General features: G+C 30.3%; 2 protein-coding genes across 2 annotated transcripts; both read left to right on the forward strand.

The window, feature by feature from the left end:
- Positions 1-4,453: 4,453 nt before the first annotated feature.
- Positions 4,454-5,829, forward strand: LOC100232986 (class I beta-1,3-glucanase). The gene is made up of 2 exons (NM_001280967.2): positions 4,454-4,554; positions 4,671-5,829. The coding sequence occupies exons 1-2, from the start codon at positions 4,500-4,502 to the stop codon at positions 5,696-5,698; spliced, it is 1,083 nt and encodes a 360-aa protein (NP_001267896.2). The 5' UTR covers positions 4,454-4,499; the 3' UTR covers positions 5,699-5,829.
- A 15,472-nt stretch (positions 5,830-21,301) lies between these two features.
- LOC100260200 (bZIP transcription factor 53) lies at positions 21,302-22,420 on the forward strand. The gene is made up of 2 exons (XM_010651224.3): positions 21,302-21,475; positions 21,585-22,420. Exon 2 carries the CDS (start codon positions 21,772-21,774, stop codon positions 22,234-22,236), a length of 465 nt encoding a protein of 154 aa, XP_010649526.1. The 5' UTR covers positions 21,302-21,475; positions 21,585-21,771; the 3' UTR covers positions 22,237-22,420.
- Positions 22,421-23,190: the final 770 nt, after the last annotated feature.

Raw genomic sequence — 23,190 nt, forward strand, 5'->3', positions numbered from 1 at the left:
TCTTATTTATTTCTTCAATTGATTTGAATAATAATCTTTTTCTATTTCTTACATTAATTCATGTGACTTAGCTTTTTTGTCTTATTAAATTCATTTTTAAATTTTAAGAATATTTGCATGTTTGTGACATGGCATCTTTCTTTTAATTCATATCATATTATATACAAATATTTAAAATATATATTAATTAACATAATACGTATACAAAGCCCCCAATTTGACACATTCATTATAATATATTTTTTCCTTATTTCGTTTATAACATCATTAATCATGCTATGAAATATTTACTACAAATATTTTTCCAATTTAAATAAATATTTTACTTGATTTACCAAATGCAACCCATTTACACCACAATCATTGATATAAGATGTCAAATTCTGATTTAACTTATAGGAGTATAAATCGACTTTTTAACTATTACAAGGTAATGACAATGATATCCAATCAAAATTGAATTTGTAATTTCATAGATTGGTTGATGATGAAATCCGATAATTTTTAAATATTTTATCGAAATATTTGTAATTTAAGATGTGTACATTGAAATAAAAGATATCAATATGTCATCAACATTTGACCATCCTAGTGTCATGTAAAAATTTGAATATAGCATAGTATAAAATTTTAAATATTTTTTTTTATTATGAGAAAAAAGCAAAATAATGGTGACTAATTATATTTAATTTTAATATTAAAAATAATAAGTAAAACTAGCCCTTATTATTTAATATTAAAAATTTAATAATACAAAATATTTTTTATAAGGATCATTTTTTATTTTTCATAAAATAAGATTATTGAAAATTTCATCATTGGGCTGTGGACACGGTATGACAAAGATTCCTGAAAAGGGCAAAAAAAAGCCAAGGGAAAGGGAAAAGAAAATTTCACGCGCTTTTAAGTGAAAGTGATGTAGCATTCGATACGATTGAGGAAGGATACAAAAATGATTATAAAGGGGTTGTTGGTCATTGTACATATCTCCTTCTAGCCTTCTTGTTTTTTCCCTCAGCTCTACGCCACTGACGCGAAAAATAAATAAATAAATAAAGGGAAAAATAAAATCGATAATTAATAAAATAAAAGGCAAATGTGACTTTAGGGGTTGTATTGAATTTATCTAATAATAATCACATACATTAAATATAACAAAAATATATTAATTTAACTAATATTTTAATCATAAATAATATAAATAATTATTTAATAAGCAACGTAAATATTAAAAAACATAATAAAAATAAAAATTAACAATAAAATATTATCCAAAAAAAAATAACTCAAAATAATATAAATATTTTTTTAATTTTGTAAAAAATAATATAAATCCTTACAAATTATAATCCAATCGTTTTCTAGTTTTGGTTGTCATTTAAAAAAAAAAACAATGACTGAAAAAAATAAATAAATAAATAAAAGGTAGAAGGGTTAGAACTTAGAAGGATGGTAGACTTTTTTTTCAAATGCAACGGCTTTTGCCGTGCATGACATGTCTCTGTTTTATTTATTTATTTATTTTTATTATTAATTTTCAATTTTTTTGGGACAGTGTCCCTACATGTTGGGGTAATAAATTTTCAAACCTCTCACAACCTCGGATATTACTGGAATTTGGATAAGGTTGATGTGACTCTCCGATCTTTCTACTTCAGCAAAAAGTGGTGGAAATTCTCTATCATGCTTTGTAATTTAAGCTTAAACTACAACTATAGCCCCAGTCTCAACGGCATATCATTCTCCTCCAAATTAATTTTTATTTTTTATTATGAAAAAAATATATCGGATTCGGTTGGATGGTGGAAGAATTGGCGGAATTTAAAACTGTTTTATAATAAATAAAGCATAATTTTGAAATTTTAAAAAATAAAATAAAAAAATAATTTGTACTTTTCCTTCAAGCAAAAGCATCTATTATTGTACTTTTTCAAATATATAAATAAACGATATATTAGGTAAAAAACTTTATCCCAATTAGAATTTTTCAAAAACTATTTTTGAAAAAAGTTACCAAACATATCCATATCATAAGTTTTTCAAATATGCTTCTTGTGGTGTTTCTCCCTTAAGACATATAATGCATAAAAGTCCGTTCGACAATGATTTTAGGAAACGTTTTTAATATTTTTAATACTTGAAAATTTTTATTGTTTAAGTGTTATAAATATTAGAAACATGTTATATAATTATTATCAAACACACTCTAAGTAACTTTTAGAAAAATATTTTAGAAATCTGTTAATTTCATAAATTTAACCAGGAAGGAAAAAAATGGAAAATGCCCCTTTTCAGATAAGAAATTCCAAAGTATGGAATATGGGGAGCCCATACTGAACTTGGACTGATCCGTTTGGGCTTCACCCAAAGAGAAGTGTTTTGTTTTCTGGGCTGGGCTTTGTGTACACATCAACTCAAAGTTCAGTCTTTTGTTTCTCGTGGGCCGAACTCAGCAGAGATATGTGGAGTGGGCCTAACATATTAATCATTAGCATTGGTGAGCTCGTCTGAGATGCTATTTTTGCCCATACATTTAGGCCCATAGAATTTATTTTGAACTTTCATATATAGGAAAAAAAAACATTTTTAGTAGTCCATTAAATGAGGATATATTTAATATAACTATTTGGAAATCAAATCTTCTATAATGAATTTCAAAATTAGTACCATAAATTGAAAATTGGTGAATATTGAGTTGCCTGTCCTATAGAAAAAATATGTACCATACACATCTTTTCAAAAGATCTTTCATTGTTTTTGGCCACGATCACGTCATATGAGCCACTGTGCTTCTTTTATCACACAGATATAATTCCAAGCTAGTTTGGGTTCAAAGACTACTTTAGTAACAAATATTTAAAATGACTCCTTTTTGTCACATATCTCATCTTCTATTTTTCAAAAAAAAGAATTCATATCTTGAAATTGCAACTTTAGTACAAATTTAAAAATTATTATTCTAGCAAATATTTAAAAACCATATTTTTGGGGGCCCATTGTAGCCCATGGTTCATACATTAATGATAAAGCAAGCTCCAATCCAACATTTGGAGTAGGCCCATTTCATCCTACAGATTAACACTAAACTAGGGAAAAGGTGTATTACAGGTGGCTCTCTCTTTTTTCTCTCCGATCTTTCTCTTCTATGAAGTAGACATTGACTTAGCCATTGGAGAGGGATTCTTGAGATCCTCTCTAGGTATCCTTTGTTTCGCAGGCGTTCCTTGGCCAAACAGAAGGTAATCGCTGCTGAATTGAAGCAGAAGATATTCAACTTGTTGTAGTACTATCTTTTTATTTTTATTTTTTATGTTAGAACAATATTAAAATTGTGATTTCTAATTTTTAAAGGTTTTAAATTATTTTAAAAAATAGAAAATGACAAGTTTTAACAACAGTGTCACATGCCCATGACCGACATTTTATTTGGTTCAAAAGGGTCATTTTGACCCACAATTCATTATAGGCTGCATAAAGGAAAAGTCTATTGCAAGTTGGAACACTCCTACGCTATAAAGTCAGTCTATCCTCCTTTTTCTTACAAGAAAAGCAACGTTACTAGAGAAACGTGTCCAAATTAATCTAAGTCTGGAGCCGCCGGGATGATGAGACTTGGAGAGTAATAAATAGCATTTATGAACATGGCCACCAAAATAAAAATTTGAATGGATAATGAGATGGCTGGTCGCCCCACGTGATTTCTTGTCCTATGCTTCGCCTACTATATGTTAATGTTATATATGTTGATTAATATCATAGACCTAGGTCTACAAGTTGGGCACTAAAACTTTTAAATCGAAGTTTAGAATATATTAATAAAGGAAGAAATTTATTATACCGTATATATACAGACAATAGATTCTTCTCGTTGGATCGACCAACAAATGTCTACACAAGTATTTCTTTATAAATTGCATCACGAATTATATTAACTTCATGATGTATGGTTTTTAAAATTGTGAAGGTCTATTGGACAGAGAGCCAGCCCAATTCCAATCGATCAGTTTGATCGGAGGGTGTGAAATAAGAAGGTCCATGGAGGAGCATCTTATGGGTACGCATGGGATATATGATCCCGGCCATAAAAATTAAAATGTAAGAATGGTTACATTGGAGTTGGGGGCATTTCCACTTGCAAGACTAGGAAAAAGCAAAAGGAACCGAGACAGTGACTAATGTAGGCAGCGCGTGTGTTCTTCCACGACCAATTCGCTGCATGGAAAATCCATGAGCTGGCCACTGGGATTGATTTTTGAAAAAGCCAGAGTTCCACAAGCTCAAGAAATTGACATTTTGAGAGTGAATTATTGGCAGAGATAAGCACGAGTTGAATGGGTAAATGGACGTGGCAACAAGATTAATCACTTGTTTTGAAATTGGAAAGGTACATCTTATTTTATTAATAAAGGACAAACAGCTCCCTACATATCTCTATATAAGGAGCTCAGATGGTGGGGAGAAGATGTACACTTGCTCTTAGAACTAGTAGAAGTTCTTCAATGGCTGCAATGGTGCTTCTTCTCGGGTTTTTATTGGCAACCCTTCAGATAACAGGTCTCTCTTCCCTCTCTCCCCCTCTCCCTCTTTCTCTTTCTCTCTCTCGTTCTCTCTCACTACGTAGTACGTATATAACTTATCTTGGAATAAATGGATTCTTTTCAATGTTGCAGGAGTGAAATCAGTGGGTGTATGCTATGGAATGCTAGGCAACAATCTACCACCAGCATCACAAGTGGTAGCTCTGTATAAATCTCGCAACATCGACCGCATGAGAATCTACGATCCAAATCAAGCAGCTCTTCAAGCCCTTAGGGGCTCCAACATTCAACTCATGCTGGGTGTCCCAAACTCGGACCTCCAAGGCCTCGCCACCAACCCTTCCCAAGCACAGTCATGGGTTCAAAGAAATGTGAGGAACTACTGGCCCGGCGTCAGTTTCCGGTACATCGCAGTCGGGAACGAAGTGAGTCCCGTCAATGGAGGCACATCACGGTTTGCGCAGTTTGTTCTGCCGGCCATGCGAAACATACGAGCAGCACTCGCATCAGCAGGCCTCCAGGACCGAGTCAAGGTCTCCACCGCAATCGACTTAACACTTCTGGGCAACTCCTACCCTCCATCTCAAGGCGCTTTCCGGGGAGATGTGAGGGGTTATTTGGATCCCATCATCCGCTTCCTGGTAGACAATAAGTCGCCGCTTCTGGCGAATATATACCCTTATTTCAGCTACTCAGGCAACCCCAAGGACATATCTCTTCCCTACGCTTTGTTCACTGCAAATTCAGTTGTTGTATGGGACGGCCAGCGCGGGTATAAGAATCTGTTCGATGCCATGCTAGATGCTCTGTACTCGGCTCTGGAGAGGGCCGGAGGGGCGTCGTTGGAGGTGGTGCTGTCGGAGAGTGGCTGGCCGTCTGCCGGGGGATTTGGGACTACGGTTGATAATGCAAGGACTTATAATTCGAATTTGATCCGCCACGTCAAAGGCGGGACTCCGAAGAGGCCAGGAAGAGCCATAGAGACTTACCTCTTTGCCATGTTTGATGAGAACAAGAAGGAGCCGCAGTTGGAGAAACATTTTGGGCTTTTCTTTCCAAACAAACAGCCGAAGTACTCTATCAACTTTTCTGGAGAAAAACCTTGGGATGTGTCTAGTGAAAATGATACAAATGAAGAATCCCTCAAGAGTGACATATAAGCATTGCAATAACAATGCTTTATTTCCATGTATCTTAGCTTTTCAGCGTTAAGAGCATATAATAAAGTGAAGAACTATAGCCTTGTAAAATCCTTTATTTCCATGTATCTTATCTTCATATGTTACATCTACATCATTTGTTATTTGGTCTAATATCGTTGAGATTTCTATTCATGACCTTATAACAATTCCACTTAAAATATTTTTATTGCTTTTATTAACATAATAGTGTTTCCATTAAAAATAATTTTAATTAAACATAATTAATTATGGTTAAAAGGATTAGAAACTTTTTTAGTAAATGTTTGATACAACTTAATATTTATTATATTTTAAGTTAAATTATTTTTAAGGGAGTGTTTGGTAAAACTTAATCCTTATTATTTAATGACTTAAGTTGGTTTTAAGTTAAATTATACTTAAATTGTTGACTTAAAACTTATTACTTTAAGTATTAAGATTGTTTGTAAAATTAACTTAAAATTTATTCTAAACCATTAAATTAATATATTTATCCTCATAAATTATGTAAAAGAGATAGTAACAACGAGATCATGAATGTATCTAGAGTAAACGAGGGTAAAGGTAAAATAAAGATTTGTATTTAAGAATAAGTTAATCATTTTTATTTAAAAATGTTTTTTATTTTAAATCACACCATTAAGTTATTTTATCAAACACACTTAAATTAATTTATTAAGTCATTTTAAGTTATTAATTTCATTTACCAAACATTCATTAAGTTTTTAACTTAAAATTTATTATTTAACTTTCAACTATAAATATTAAAGTTGTTTAATAAAGTAAACTTAAAATTTACTCTAAAATATAAATTTATATATTTATCCTCATTAAGCTTAATTTTTATTTATCCTCATTGATTTTAACTCATATTTATTTTTATTAATTTTAAATAATAAATTTATTAATAAAATGTTTATATTTAAAATATTGTAAATATATAATATAACTATAAAATATTTATATTATAAAAAATAAATCATGAATGTCATAATTCTAAAATATGTTATCACTAGTATGAATAAATGGGGTAAAAAAGATTTGAGATTAACAATAAGTTAATTATATTGACTTGATAATTAATGTTAAAATAACTTTAAATTATAATTAAGTATATTTAATGATTTAAATTAAGCTATTAAATAATATCAAATTAATAAGTTGATTTATCCCACATGCTTTAAGTCTCTTTCAAAATCACTTAAAACGGGTTTTAATAAATTAAAATTTTAAATAAAATGATACCCTAACGTGATGTCTTACTATTAATTAAGATTCAAGACCTAGGGCCGGCTGATTCGTCTGGTCGGACCGGCCCAATGTGGCCCATTAACTAAATCCCAAGTGGGGCTCATCCACGTGATCCATGCCACCGCAGTTCAGTTCCCCAAAACCTATGATATATCATATATGATACACATCCAACAAAATAAAGTAATTCAAAGTCTTCAAACTAAGTTCACTACCGGATGAGAGCAAATGATATTCTAATGAACAAATAAATGCAGCCCCATACATGAACTGCTAGCTCTGTAAAACATGGGCTGTGTTGAAAGTGTCCGCGTGTCGAGGGTGTCCGATACGATACTTTGGGAAATTTCGGAGTTCCATGCGGGATTGCTTCTTGTTACTCGACCAGACCACAGCACCAAGGGGTCGTCAGGCAACGGGACAACTGGACCAAACTTTTTTTAGTAGTAAATTTTCACAGGCTATTATTAGATATATTTTTATAATAATTAAATATAAAACATAATTTTATAAATATTAAAAAAAAAACAATTTGAATATATACGGTTTTTTTATTTTGTTATTTTTTGAAATTTTATTAGAAGTGAATTTATTCGCTCATTTACATAATACTTTTCCTTGTTCTCTAATAAATCGACTAATTAAACTCGTGTTTGTATAATCAATTCAATCCCTCTATTGGATTGAGAGCAAGAGACTATGAAAAGATCACTTGGACTTAAGAAAATGTGGCTTGGATTTAATATTTCTATTAATTTTTATTCCATCAATATTTGTATCAATATTTTTCGATATATCCGTAAATTTCAATTACCAAAATATTCATAAAAATATCTATATACTCTAATATATCTATAAAATTCAACTTTCAAAATATTTATAAAAATTGACTTTTTCATCATTATGTGAAAAAAAAAGTTCTTCACTTTTTTTTTTCTCTTTTCACTGAGAGGTGAAGAGCTTGAAAAAAAAAGGCGAAGGGTTCTTCGGCCTAGATTTCATGGCAGAAAACCCAACCTAACTCACATTTGAAAGAAAATGTTGACCTCATAGGAATGTTAAAACACTAGGTCGCAAAGAAAAATCAAAATTTACCTAGTAATAGAATAACCATGAATGTAGCTTGTAATAAATTAATTCAAACACCACTTTATTTTATCTACTTACAAGATGGAAAACAAATCATTTTGGTATATGGTATAATCATGATTTTGGAAGAATTATTCCTAGTATGGTATAATTGTGATTTGGAAGGTATGAATGGCAAGGAATCCGGACCGTAGCAATGTAAATATCAAAGAAGTCAACAATTTCTTAGAATATATATATATATTTTCTTCTATGTATAAAATCCCTATAACACTGAAAGTGAAATGTATAGAGAAATACAGAGAGAGATTTTGCATTGTTCACCCAATTATTTTATTTCTCCAGAGCACCGATCTTGGTGACTCTTGAAACCTAAGCTTGCTTTAGATTGATGTTTCGGATTCTTTTGTTTTACATTACTCAGACCATCTAGGAATTGTTTTAATCTCCAAACTCCTTGAAGGTTATAACTATGGGTAATGGAGTTGTGTCATGCGTATCAATCTTAGCACAAAGAATAAGATCGGATTCATCAATGGATCCATTGAGGCACCAACATCTACAGATCTAAAGTTTCCCATCTAGCGGCGATGCAATGACATGGTGCTGTCATGGATCCTGAACTCAGTCCATCCCGACATAGCCAATAGTGTTATTTACGTTGAGACGACGATCTCAAAGAGAGATTCTCACAAGGAAATGACCCCAGAATTTATCAAATTTGATAAGAAATTATTGAACATAGATAGGAACAACAATTTATTTCTGTTTATTATACCAAGATGAAAGCACTTTGGGATGAATTGGCCTCATATCATGATCCCCTACCTCGCACTTGTGGTGGACTGAATGACCTTGCCAAACGAGAAGAAAATGAAAGAGTCGTGCAGTTCCTTATGGGACTGAATGAATCCTATGCCACTCAGACACATGCAAGGCCCATGCTTTGGTGCTTCAACAAGAAAGGAAAACTGATGTAGTCTCTTTCGCGAGCCCAACACCGGTCATCATGCAATGCAACTAACTAATTTGCATCAGATGACACAAGTCAACCTTTCACGATGTAAGAAAATGAGACTTTAAGAAAGTAACTCAAGTGCAGCTATTGTGATCGAAACAGCCACCTTGTTGATTGTTGTTTTTATTTACATGGGTTTCCAGTTGGTCACAAATTGCATGGCAAAAATGTGAAGCCAAAGAAACCAGTTGCACACAACATTCCCACTAACATAGTGGAACCAATCAAATGACCAACTACAGGGGCAACTACATTAGGTATAATAAGATTCACTTGCAATAATGCTCAATATGGTTCACATTCAACTTTACATTGGATTGTGGATAGTGGTGCTACCAATCACATATCTTAGTCTATCACTGTCACAAAATAAATTGAATATTAATCATGATTTTGTGGAATTACCTAATGCTGGTCAAGTTGAAATCAAATCAAATCAACTAGGTCTATTGAGTTATCATTTGACTTGATTCTTCATGGGGGGTGTTGTATGTTCCAAAATTTCGAGTTTATTTTGTTGTCAATTAGCAAGTTTACTCAAGCATTGAGATGTAATGTGACATTTTACCTTGATTTTTGTGTGGTACAAGATGTGTCTACAAAGAAGATGATTGGCCTAGGCAAGCAACATAATGGGTTGTACTATCTCACATCCAACCAGAATCTTCACTTTGCTCACAGTGTTAACTATACCTTTAAACTATGGCATTAATGAGTAAAACATCCATCATCTGCACCTCTTTAAACTTTATCCAAGACTATTCCAAAAATAATTTTTGATTCTCAACATGTTTGTGACATTTGTCATTTAGCTAGACAAACACGTTTATTCTTTTCCCATAGTTCAATCTCATCTAATGCACCTGTTGATTTAATTCATTGTGATATTTGGGGACCTCATAAAGTCCAATTTCATTATGGGGCACAATATTTTTTAACTATTGTGAAAGACTTTTCTTGTTTTACTTGGATTCATCTCATGAGTTTTACATTTGAAACATAATCATTGATGAAATCATTTTTCTTTTGGGTTAAAACTCAATTAATTTACTGTGATATCAAGGTTGTACGTACTGATAATGAGAATAAATTCACCTTTATACGTTCTTTTTTTGATAGTCATGACACTATTTTTCAACATTCTTGCACATACACACCTTAATAAAATGGGTTGCAAAGTGCAAATATCGTCATCTCTTAAATGTGGGACGTGCCCTTCGCTTTCAAGCAAATTTGCCTATAGAGTTTTAAGGAGATAGTGTCCAAACAACTTGCTATCTCATTAATCGTCTACCTACACCTTTGTTGTCTCACAAGTCACCATATGAAATTTTACATGGAAAGTCACCTACTTACTCTCATATTCGCATTTTTAGATGTTTATGACATGCAACCAACCTCACACCCATGCATAAATTTGACATGCGTGCTCGTCGTTGCAATTTTTTTTGCTATCCCCTTGGGCAAAAAGGATATTGTGTGTATGATCTTGATACTAAGAAAATTTTCACCTTTCAAGATGTTGTTTTTCATGAACACATCTTTCTCTTTTCAATCTCACCACTTGAAAGTCAATTTGATTATCCTGTTTTACCCATACCACTTGATGAAGTCACGACCTTTACGCCCTTAGCCATGGTTAACTCTCTTGATTATATTTCATCACTTTCCCAAGTCAAACCCCCATTATCTATGGAAAGTTCCATTCCTATTGAATCCACACAAATTTCACCACAACATCAGCCCCCATTTCATCGCTCTACTCAATCCACTAAGACCTCAACTCATCTTAGAGACTACCAAGTCAACCATGCCTTGTTGCTTGACCAAGGAACAATCACTCCTTCCACGTCAAGTATATAATACCTTCTCAATTGGTATGTCACTTACTCTAACTTCTCCACTACTCATTACAAATTTGTGCATAATATTTTTCACTTGGTAGAACCAACATCTTATGAGTAGGCCCGACAAGATCCTAAGTGGGTTGAAACAATGCAAACTGAACTTCGTGCTCTTACATACAACAATACATGGACCATGGTCCCTCTTCTTCTTAGATATTCAAAATTAAGTATAACTTTGATGGAATTGTCGAGCGTTACAAAGCCTGACTGGTTGCCAAAGGGTTTACACAACGTGAAGACATCAACTACAAGGAAACTTTTGTCTTAGTTGCCAAACTAATCACTGTGCGTTGCTTCTTGACTATTGCCATTGTTTGAAATTTGGGTCTCTATCAAATGGACGTTCAAAATGCTTTTATGCAAGAGAAACTCTCTGAGGAAGTTTACATGCATTCCCCACTTGGTTTTCATTGTAAAGTGGAGCAAGTTGTATGTAGACTCAATAAATCTTTATATGGCCTCAAGCAAGCCTCTTGAAGTTGGTTTAATAAGTTTTCTTCTGCAATCTAAGACGTTGGTTTCAAATAATCAAGGGCATACTATTCTTTATTCACTAAGGTTCATGGTGATTCTTTCACTGCCATATTACTATATGTTGACAACATGATTATAATAGGGAGCAATGAAAAGGTGATTAGTGACCTTAAGAAGCATCTAAGCACTTGTTTTCGGATAAAGGATTTTAGACCTTTGAAGTATTTTCTTGGGGTTGAAGTTGCATGCTCTAAACCTGGAATTTTCATTTGCCAACGAAAATATACTTTGGATATATTAGAAAAAGTCGGTTTACTTGGTGTGAGGCCTGCCAAATTCCCAATGGAAGAAAATTTGAAGCTAACTCCAACTGATGGTGATCTTCTTAAAGACCCAACTCATTATCGCAGGATAGTTGGAAAATTAATTTATCTTACCATCATAAGACCATAAATCACATATTTAGTATCCACTTTGAGTCAGTTTATGCAACAACCAAGAAGACCACATCTCAATGCCATACATCACATCATTCGATACCTAAAAGATGCACCAAGGAAAGGACTATTCTTCCCGTCACATAACCGATTGAAATTAGTTGGCTATTGTGATGCGGATTAGGCTAGATGCCTAACTACGCGAAGGTTAGTCATAAGGTACTATATATTTCTTGGCAAAGCACTCGTGTCTCGGAAAATCAAAAAACAAACAACAATGTCTAAATTTTTAACAAAGGCCAAATATGGGTCAATGGTAGCAATCACATGCAAACTTACTTAGCTAAGATATTTGCTTCAAGACTTACATGTTTATCACCATGAACTTGCTAGGTTGTTTTGTGACAATCAAGCAACCATATACATCACAACAAATCTGGTATATCATGAACGTACTAAACACATTAAGCTGGATTGCCATACAATCCGTAAACGAATTCAAAACGGTGAAATTGAAACTGTTTATGTGCAAATCGGGAAACAAGTTGTCGACATATTCACAAAATCGTTGGGACAAATAGCTTTCAAATTTCATCTTAACAAGTTGGGGGTTCTTGACATTCACACTCCAACTTGAGGGGGAGTATTAAGGGAAAACAGATCATTTAGGCATATGGTATAGTCGTGATTTTGGAATAATCATTTTAGGTATGGTATAATTGTGATTTGGAAAGTATGAATGGCAAGGATTTCGAACTGTGGCAATGTAAATATCAACGAGGTCAACAATTTCTTAGAATAGTTTTTTTTTTTCTTCTATGTATAAAATCTCTTCGACACTAAAAGTGAAATGTACTGAGAAATATAGAGAGAAATTTTGCATTGTTCTCCTAATTATTTTATTTCTCCGGTCACCATTTTACAAAAGGAGAGGTAAAATGTGTGGTTTTATGCATTAATTCTTGACTTATGTTTTGAGCCACAAAAGGCTTTTGGTAAAAATATTTTGAATGGAAATATTGTTAGACATAAGGACGTTTAGTAAAACTTAATACTTTAATGGTTTAAGATGACTTTAAGTTAAATTATATTTAGATTATTGACTTAAAATTATTACTTTAAATATTAAAGTTGTTTGATAAAATTTATTTTAATGATAAGACAAATGAGGTTAAATAACAGTGGAGATCATTAAGTAATGAAATAGATTATGGAGGAACTAAGATAAATTGTAGTAAAAAAGTAAAATGAAAATGTGGACTTAATAATAAGTTAATTGTTGTTTTTGACTTTAAGTCATATTATTAAATTATTTTACTAAGCATATTTAATTTAATGACTTAAATTAAGTTATTAAATCACTTTGAGTTATTAAGTTGGTTTATCAAATGCACACGTACTCTAAGAATGATTGGGTTTTTCATGATGATTAAGGTCTTATGTGGATTTGCATTTCATTTTTGCTTTAATTTGAAGTTAAAAGGGATAATATTGATATTATAAAAATTTTCTTAAACATATAACTTGTAATATTATTACTTCCATATTAAGTTTTTTCTAAGTCATAATTTTTTTAATAAAATTAAATTAACAAATATAAAACCTTTTGTTGAGTTTAGAAAGTGACTTTTAGACTATTCTTTAATATTTTGTAAAATAAAAGTTTATTTAAGAACTTAAATATTAAATTTTTTTATGTTTTAAAATATATTTTAATAATATAAATTTTTATTTATTTTAATCATTATCCATAATTATATAATTATTTTTTAAAAGAGTAGGTGAAAAAAAATTAGAAAAATAAGTGGACCAATTTAAAAAAATATTATTTTAAAATACTATTTTTGGTTTTTAAGAACAAAGAATTAGGGCCTGTTTGGTTGCTGTTTTTGAAAACTGTTCTGGAAAACAATTTTTGTGAACAGTTTTTAAGAACAGTTTTTGGTGTTTTTTAAAAAAAAATTGTGTTTGGGAACTGAATTTTGAAAAACAGTTTTTGTTCTCAAAAACAAAAAAACATGTTTGGTTGAGTTAATAAAAAAAAAAATTTAGAACAAATAAAACAAAAAACATGTTTGAAAGATTTTTTTTTTCTTTTCTAATTAATAAAATATTTTCTTCAAGTAATTTTATATTATAAATTTATAAATAATTTTTAGATATATAGTTCATTTAAATTAAAAAAATTATTTATTTTATTAATTTAAAAATAAAAATATTTTTTATATTTTTTTAAAATAAATCAAACATAATAAAATTATTTTTATTAATATTTTTTTATTTAATCTTTAACTTTATTAAAAATTATAGCATATTTTATTAAGTTGAGATAAAATTGTTCTCATGATGTTAATTTTTTTTTATCTCTACTAAATCTAAAATTCAAAATGCCACCCACTCACTTCTCTCATCGGGCATCAAGAAGCCCTTTTCTAAGTTGCCCTCCAGCCGAGAGAATCCGTAAAAGGCCCTATTTTCCTCTGCCACTCTCAATCCTCACAGGTACTAATCTAATCATGTTATTATTATTATTTTTTTTTTTGCAACCCCCGTTTGATTCCCAAGAAAATCCATCCCCCATTCGATTTCCAGGAAAATTCATCCTCGTTTGATTTCCGAGAAAATCCAAGCAAAAACCCTGCAACCCCTGTTTGATTCCTAAGAAAATCCATCCCCCATTCGATTTCCGGGAAAATTCATCCTCGTTTGATTTCCGAGAAAATCCAAGCAAAAACCCTGCAACCCCCGTTTGATTCCCAAGAAAACCCATCCCCCATTCGATTTCCGGGAAAATTCATCCTCGTTTGATTTCCGAGAAAATCCAAGCAAAAACCCCAAGGAAAACCAAAAATCCCTGCGTTTTCTGGATCCGTTTTAGGGGTCTCTTTGCTATTGTGCGATTGGATTTAAATTTCACGAACCTTGAATCAAAACTGAGAAACAAGAAGAGGCGAGCCACTGTGCTGGAGAAGAGATGAAAACGGGAAGAAAAAAAAAACACGGGAAACAGATTGTTTTTTTTGGTTTAATTTTGTTCTGTGAACAGTAAAAAAAGGGGGAAAATAAGATTTTGTTGTTCTCTAAACAGTGTCATTTTGAGAACACGGGAAACAACAAAAACAAAAATCACTCTCTCAACCAAACGAGTTTTTGGTGTTTTTTGTTTTCAAGAACAGAAAACAGTTCTTGAAAACACTAAACAAACAGACCCTTAGTTTTTATTTTTTAATTATCAAACATGATTTTTTTCCTAGGAGAAGAAAAAGGTATTTTAAAAGACAATTGCAAAAACATAACCTTAGCCTCTCAATCCAAACGGGACGTAAAAGTATCAAAATGAATGGACGTTTCCATGAGGTCCAAAATGATAAAAATGAACGCACGTTTGCATGTGAGCCTGTGTATCCTTCGCTACGAGAGACATCTCTCTACCTCTCAGTATTGGACACGGGCTGAGTCGTCCCAATTGGATTGGGCCCAGCGTAATATAGCTCTCTGGGCCCAATTAAGGACACATAGAAATCTGTTCTTTGTGTTGAGAACGAAGGGATGAGTCGAATTCAGATTGGGCCCCCTGTAACGACAAGACTGTTCATCTAAATTTCTTGTTACTTCGCTACCACATAAACTTAATCTTGTAACTTCCTTTTGACCATTATAACACATTTTTTATAATGAGATGTTATACTAAATCTATATTTAATTTGTAAAAAATAATTAAAAAAATATATTGCATTGATGATATTTTTTAAAACAATAAAGAATATATGACATCCCAATATTTGATATTAAAAAAAATATATGAAAATATTCTCTTGTTTAATATTATTTGAACATCTTTCCACAATTTAAATTCTAATATATAAATTTTTAATTTTTAATTTTACACAATAATTTCATGATTAAATGTTTAAAATTTTACAAATAAAAATATTACATGTGTTATTAAGTAATAATATTAAATTATATTATATAAAAAATATATACGGGGATTTTTTATGTATTAAATGATTGTGTAAATTTGTTATATTATACATTTTTTTTTAAACCGCATCTTGATGAGAGTTGGGTAACATTGCATTTTATATGGAGCAACACCATACAACGAAACCATAAAGATCAAGAAAAAGCCATGAAAAATAAACAAGAAACAAGTATGAGTGTAATGCGTACCTAGAATGCGACAAACTCACGAAGAAACCCTAAAATCGCCTTCAATGGAAGCTAGAACGATGAACAAGGAAAGAAGAAACAAGGGGGAAAGGAGATGAAGTGATTTGGAAGTGGAAACGACCGTTTGTAAAGGAGTTTGTGTGATTTCGGAATGAGCTTGAAATATAAATTAGGTATTTTGAATTGGATTTTGGTTAAGAAAAGTCATTTTGAAATTTAACTATTGAATTTAAAAATAACCTTATTTTGAATTCGTTAACTGATGGTAAAAAAATGTTCATTTTAAAATCTAACCATTGAATTCGAAAGCTACCTTATTTCGAAATGACTCACTGTATACAAAAACATTTTAAACACCTCATTTCGAAATGAATAAAAATCATTTCTAAATTGGGCAAATTTCGAATTCACCTTTTGAAGTTCAAAAATCTCAATTTTAAAGCAAAAATTTCTATTTCGAAAAGCCCACATTTTCAAATTTGCTAACCGTAGCCTATTGATTCCCACTTCTATTTCGAAATAGATTTTTTTTTTTTTTGAATTTGTCTTCATTTCGAAATAACCCACTGTGAGTGCTAAAGTTCATATTAAAGCATCAAACTTTCTCATTTCGAATTTGTCTCATTTGTTATATTATACATTTTTTTTAAACCAAAAGCTTAATTTTAATTAAACTCTTTTGTTTTGAAATATGAGTAATATAAAAAAAGAAAAATCAAAAATTAAGGAAATGAATATATGTTATGGATCATCCCTTATCTAAAATTTGGTTGAAAAGATGATATAAAAAAATGTTGGATAATTTACCTTATTCCTTCTTCTATGTCATAATTGGTTTAAAATAGGATAGACTAATGGAAACATGAGGTAGAATATCTCATCTTATCCTATCTTTATGGTTGACTATAAATATAATATATTAGATATTATTTCAAGTAGGATCTCGAATATTATATCTAACGGGTAATAAAAATTAGAATAAAAATAATAATTCTAATAATAAATTTTTAGAAAATATTAGACTATTGAATCCAACTTTTCATCTAATTGTGGTTAAATTTAGATTATTAAATAATGATATAAATAAATGTGATTAAAGTGTAATAATATAAATATACATGTGAAACCAATTGATCGACGATACATTTTTCAAATAGAAAATATATTAATTCTCCATGTTCGGATTTTCAAAAAAGAAGTTTCATTGGTATTTAACAAACCCTTCCACAATTTTTTTAACAAGTAAATTTATTTTTTCCAATAATATTAAAATTTAAAAATTCAACAATTTTATATATTAGATCTTGATTTAAATATTATAATATTTTTATCCTATTTCATTATTAACCAAATATAAATAGAATAATAACACATATCCTATAATATTATATTTGATCACCCAAACATGACTTTACCACTTAAAAAACCTTCATAATACCATCCTATATAATTTGGAAACCCAAGAAAACATTATTAAAGAAACTCATATTAGGATAAATAATATAGAGAATAAAAATAATCTAAGAAGATATCCAAAATCAAACTCATAATAGGTAGGAAAGAAAAAAAATGATCAAATATTAAAAAGATTTGGTATTTCTTGTAAGAATCACAATACTTTCCTTTATGTACTTTCAAAAAAATAATAGATGAAAATATTTTTATTGCTAAATTATTAAACTCACTATGTCGTGTTTTCTTGGAATATACCATTAGATTTTATTTAGAAACCGTTTTCTAAAAACAAATTTTGAAAAATAAATTTTTAATATTTTGTACAATAAAACTCTATTTGAAAACTTAAAAATATTCTTAACCTATATTTTATCCATAATATTTGATTTTTAATTAGTTTTTATATTTTTATAACTTATTTCTAAAATAATTTTCAAAAAATAAGTGAAATAATTAAAAAATTAAAAGATATTATCCAAAAACATTTTTTTTTAAGATAAAAAAACTGTTTTTTTTTTTTTTTTTTCAAAAACTGTTTTCCTGTTTTCTTAGGGAACAAAAAATTATTTTCAAAACCAGTGGGACAAAACATGGCCTTCCCTTTCGTCATTCACGTGCCAAGGTCAGCTAGCTCACTAATAACAATTTTCTTTAATTAACTACAAAAGTTGGTAATGAAAGTGGGAATCTGTCGCAGTATTGCGGCTAATAATTGACACCAAGAAAAATAAAATAATAATAATAATAATAAAAAAACAAAAATAATTCAAAATTAGTAATCGTGCCCAACAGATGCTGATGCATGCATGTAGACACTGAGCAACAGCCATTGTATATGAATTAATGTTAGGCTGTAGTCCATTCTTCTAAAAGAGTTTTAGGTCAAGAGCCGGCCACCAAGTCCACCTCCAACACTTGGTTCCCGCCCTGATCCGGCGGCCTAGTTTAAAATAAGAAATATTTATGAAGCAAATAAATTAAATATTCATGGTGTGTGGTCGAGTTGATTTGATCATCTACTTATCATATATGGAGATCACACACGAAAAATTCTCAACATGTATGTTTTACCATCGCAAATTTTACAATTTTTTTTTTAAATACAAGGTAAATTATTTTTTTTTATATAGAAATTTTTAGTTTTTAAAATAAAAAATAAAATATGAACATAAGAAAAAAAAATTATTTTACTTTTATTTTGTCTTTTTTATTATTATTTTTCTTAAGCCTTTTCTTTGGACTTCCTCAATCATTTTAACATTAAAAAAAAAACTATAATTTACGATTAGCAATAAACCCGTTTGTCTTAAATTTAAAATTCAACATATATCGATTCAATACGAAACCTTATTATATTAAAATATTGTGATAAATCTTTATAATAATCCGTTATATAACATACCAAATAAAATTATGACATATATCTAACCATCATAATCAATTTTTTATATTTTAACCATATTATTTGTACCATTAATCATAATTTTCTATACTCCACATGTAATTGAGCCGTGGACGACACTAGGCCACAGGCCATAGTTCCAATTTACTTTGCTTAAAGAAGCAAATAATTTAACATAACATTTTCCGTAAGTTCTCAAGACCTAATAATTCATATAGCCGCTAGAATCAAAAGGCAATCAACACTATGGCTTAGCGTAGACGTAAACTACCTTCCATCTCATTAAAAAAAACAAAAGACAAAAAGCAAAACAAAACGACGTCGCTATTAGCTTTTAGATGGCCGTCTAATACGATAAATATAATTATAGAATTTATATTCAGAGTGATGGCAACATGTCCCCCCCCTAGTCCTTTAATCGAAGACAAAGGAAAAAGGCGAAGCACAATTTGAACACTAGACAACAATGGGAGATAAAGACAACTATGGAATACGTGACGGACCAGACTTTGAATTTCCAAGCTTTCTATATATATATCTTTACGAAAACAATCTGTAAATGGTGGCGGGGCGACAAGTTGATGTCAGATGTCAATTCGTCTATGTCTATCCTTGTTCTGAATTAATCACATAGTCGGTATTGAATTGATCTGGACTTCTCTTTATGGGATGCATTTTTTTCCCTCTTCCTTTATTTTTGTCTGCCTGAGTGATAAGTTGACACTGAATAAGAAGTGTGGAGCCTACTTCAAAACTTAAAGGCCTGTTTGGTGACCTATTCGAAAATTAGGAGAAAATAAGAGGTGTTTGATACCTGCTTTTAAAAATGGTTTTTTTTTGTTATTAAAAATAAAAAACTATAATTCAAATTCAAAAACATATTTAATAATTTTTTGACGGACAACTTTGGCCGTTTGGGGACCTATGAAAACAGTTTTAAAGAAAACAAGGATATGTTTGAAAGATATTTTTGAGAATAATTTTTTGTTATCCAAAATAAAAAAAAAATTAGAAAAATATATTTGATAATAATTTTTTTTAAATAATATATTTTAATTATTTTTTATTGTTTTTTTTATTTATCGTTTTTATTTGTTTTTTAAAAATTATTTTTAAAATTAATTATACAAACACGTAAAATAATTAAAAATAAAATATTAGACATATAAAATATATATTTTAAAATATTAAAAATATTTTAGATTTTCAAACAAATTTTTATTTAAAAAAATTATTTTCAAAAACTGTTTTTAAAAGCAATTTTTTCAAAATTGTTTTCTAAAATAGTTGCTAAACAAGCTTTATAATTAAAAATAAAAAAAATTATAATTTAAATTGGAAACCACATTTAACAATTTTTTAATAAACAAGAACTTTTTAAGAATTTATTATGAGAATAATTATTTTTAATGATTATTTTTAAAAGTAATTATATAAATATAAGGAATAATTAAAAATAAAATAGTGTATGTAAAAGTTAATTTAAAAAAATAAGTTGATATCATTTTAAATAAATAAAAAGTTCACAAACAAACCTTAATTTTAAAAAATAAATTTTAAAGTAAAAACCTGTTTGAAAATTTAGAATATTTTTAATTCATTTTCAATATTTTCAACACTTTTTTTTAGATATTTTTCATATTTACATAATTATTTTTCCTTAAAAACAAATAGAAACAATATAATATAATTGAAATATATTATAATGGGTCTGGAATATTTTCTAGACTTCTCTTACGATTTGATTTTTCCTTTATTTTTATGTATTTGAGACATGATGAAGTGCTTGTTGCAAAAAGTGTACAATGAAAATTCTATATAGAGTGAAGTCTAGTCAATATAAATATTTGAAATATTTATTTCTATAAAATTGTTAATTGCATGGTTGGCATGAATTTTTCTATTTTAAGTAAATCATCTTCAAGTTTCCACTACAAAGTGTTTTAATAATTTTTTTTTAAACTCTATTATTTAAATTATCTTCTAAAATTTTAAAAACAATTTTCAAAAACATATAAAGAAACAAAGTGTTTTGAAACCGATACTAGTAAAGGAAGCCAACCCTTTAAAAGGGAGAAAATATCTTAATATATTTATAAATAAGAAATTAGAGTAATTAAGAGGAATATAATATTAAAGGAATGGCACGAGGAGAGAAATGAAATACTAAATAAAGAAAGAATATAAATTTTATTTTATTTTATTTTATTGAAAAGGAAGTCACGAATATCCGTGTTTTTTTTTTCTTTTCATATTTATCCAAACAGTAAAAATAAAAATAAAAATAAGAAAAGAATATACAAATGTCAAAGATTTAGCAAATTTGCCACATTTTTCTTATGAAGTTCTCTTACTTTCTTTAATTTCAATTGGAAATAATATTTTATTTGGTAAGTCCACTCACTAAGAAGTTTCCTTGAAAGATTCAAGATTTTAGGGTGTCCACCAAACTATTGGATATCTGGAAGGCCTTATCCTCTATAAAGAGCATATTTCAGAACTCTCAAAACTTCCCCACCACTCTTCTGGTTTCACCCAGTTCAATCATCAGTTTCGTTTCTGTTCTTCCTTTTTTTTGTTTTTGTTTTTTGTTTTCTGTTTCTGCTTTTGGTGTTTTTGATTGGTTTCTAAGCTTCTGATCATGAATCCACGTCTGTAGGACTGTGATATGAACTACACAATCCTCCTGCGTCGGTTTCTTCTCCTCCAGTCCTTCTCTGTGATGTTTCTTTACTGGTTCTACACGTTTTCAGTATTGTGATTTGTTTCGTTTCGTTTCGTTTCGTGCTTCTGTAAATTCTAAACGCGGCGTTTTGATTGATCTGAGATTCTGAAACATTGAGAAAATGTCGTCTGCGCAATACGGAAGCGCAGGGTTGAAAGAGAACTCACCGTGCGGAGCGGTTGATGAGAAGAAGAGGAAGAGGATGATCTCGAACCGAGAGTCCGCGAGGCGGTCGAGGATGAGGAAGCAGCAGCATTTGGACGATCTGATAAAGCGCAAGAGTGAATTGGAGAATCAAAGGCTTGAGATCAAACGAAGGATCGATATGTTCCAGAAACTGTGGGAAGCGACTGTGGGGGAGAACAATGCGTTGGAGGCTCTCAAGGCAGAACTCACCAAAGAATTGGAGTCCGCCAAATCTTGTGTCAGTGATTTCAAAGCGATCGATAGGTTGGAGACGAATTTCGCTGGAAATCGGATGCTGAAGCCATTGATGGATGTCTCTGGAGCTCGAGAGATTGTTCTACAACCATGGCAGCTTGGGCGCTCATCACAGCCGATCGCTGCTACCATGTTTCAGTTTTAGTACTGACTTAATTTACCTAATCGGTTTAATTTTTAGATTTCTCTCTTAATCCGACTGACTTCAGTGAATTGGTTTCAGTGAATTGCAGATATCCTCTGCAATCTGCTTCTTCACTGAATTTTGTCCGTACCCGAGTTATAACTTATAACTGGTTTTACAATAAAGCAAAAATCACAATCATCAACTCCTTCTTCCAAGATTCGAAGATTTACCACCCACTTACACACTTGCACTCTTATATCAAGAAGCCACTGTTAAAAGTTTGTTTTGAAGGGTGAGTATGCTTGTAAAAATATACTTTTTCGGTACCCTAATCCATTATCGATTGAACATATACAAAGTGAGATTGTGATGTGAACATGAGTATATAAAGATAATTAAAGTTAAAGGTAGTATGAAAAATATGATCATGATACGAAGAAAGAAGAACATTAAAAAGAGAATTTTATTTTGTTCTCTTTGTAATAGTGTATAGATTGTATATTTTGATTAAGTTGTGCTATGTTTTAGTGGGGAGTTTGATTTTCTTGTTTTCTTTATGCATCTTGTATTTCCATCCCACCATGTTTTGTTTGGCACCTTTAATCATATTCTACTTGCATATGTAAAAATAAGAAAATAAAACCCCATTCTCAATATACATATGGGTTTGACTATATTTTAGAAAAAGGCACCGTCAAGGATGTCATTTGCTCACGCCTTAATCCCATTGTTTTTTGCTTTATATGTGGTTGGACTGTATGGAATGCTTTATGATGTGATCTCATTGATTTTTTGCCTTAATTTTATTTACTTGTATCAAATCCATATTTGCTTATATTCTTATTCAATATCTAAATTTTATCGTACATTTTTTTTACCAGAATTGCTGATTTTAGTCTCATATCACTACCATAATTTTTTCATATATATATATGGATTACTTTTGAAATGCCCAAGAATCCTTATTGGTTA

Source organism: Vitis vinifera, chromosome 5 (assembly GCF_030704535.1).
Source record: "Vitis vinifera cultivar Pinot Noir 40024 chromosome 5, ASM3070453v1".
Classification (NCBI taxonomy): Eukaryota; Viridiplantae; Streptophyta; class Magnoliopsida; order Vitales; family Vitaceae; genus Vitis; species Vitis vinifera.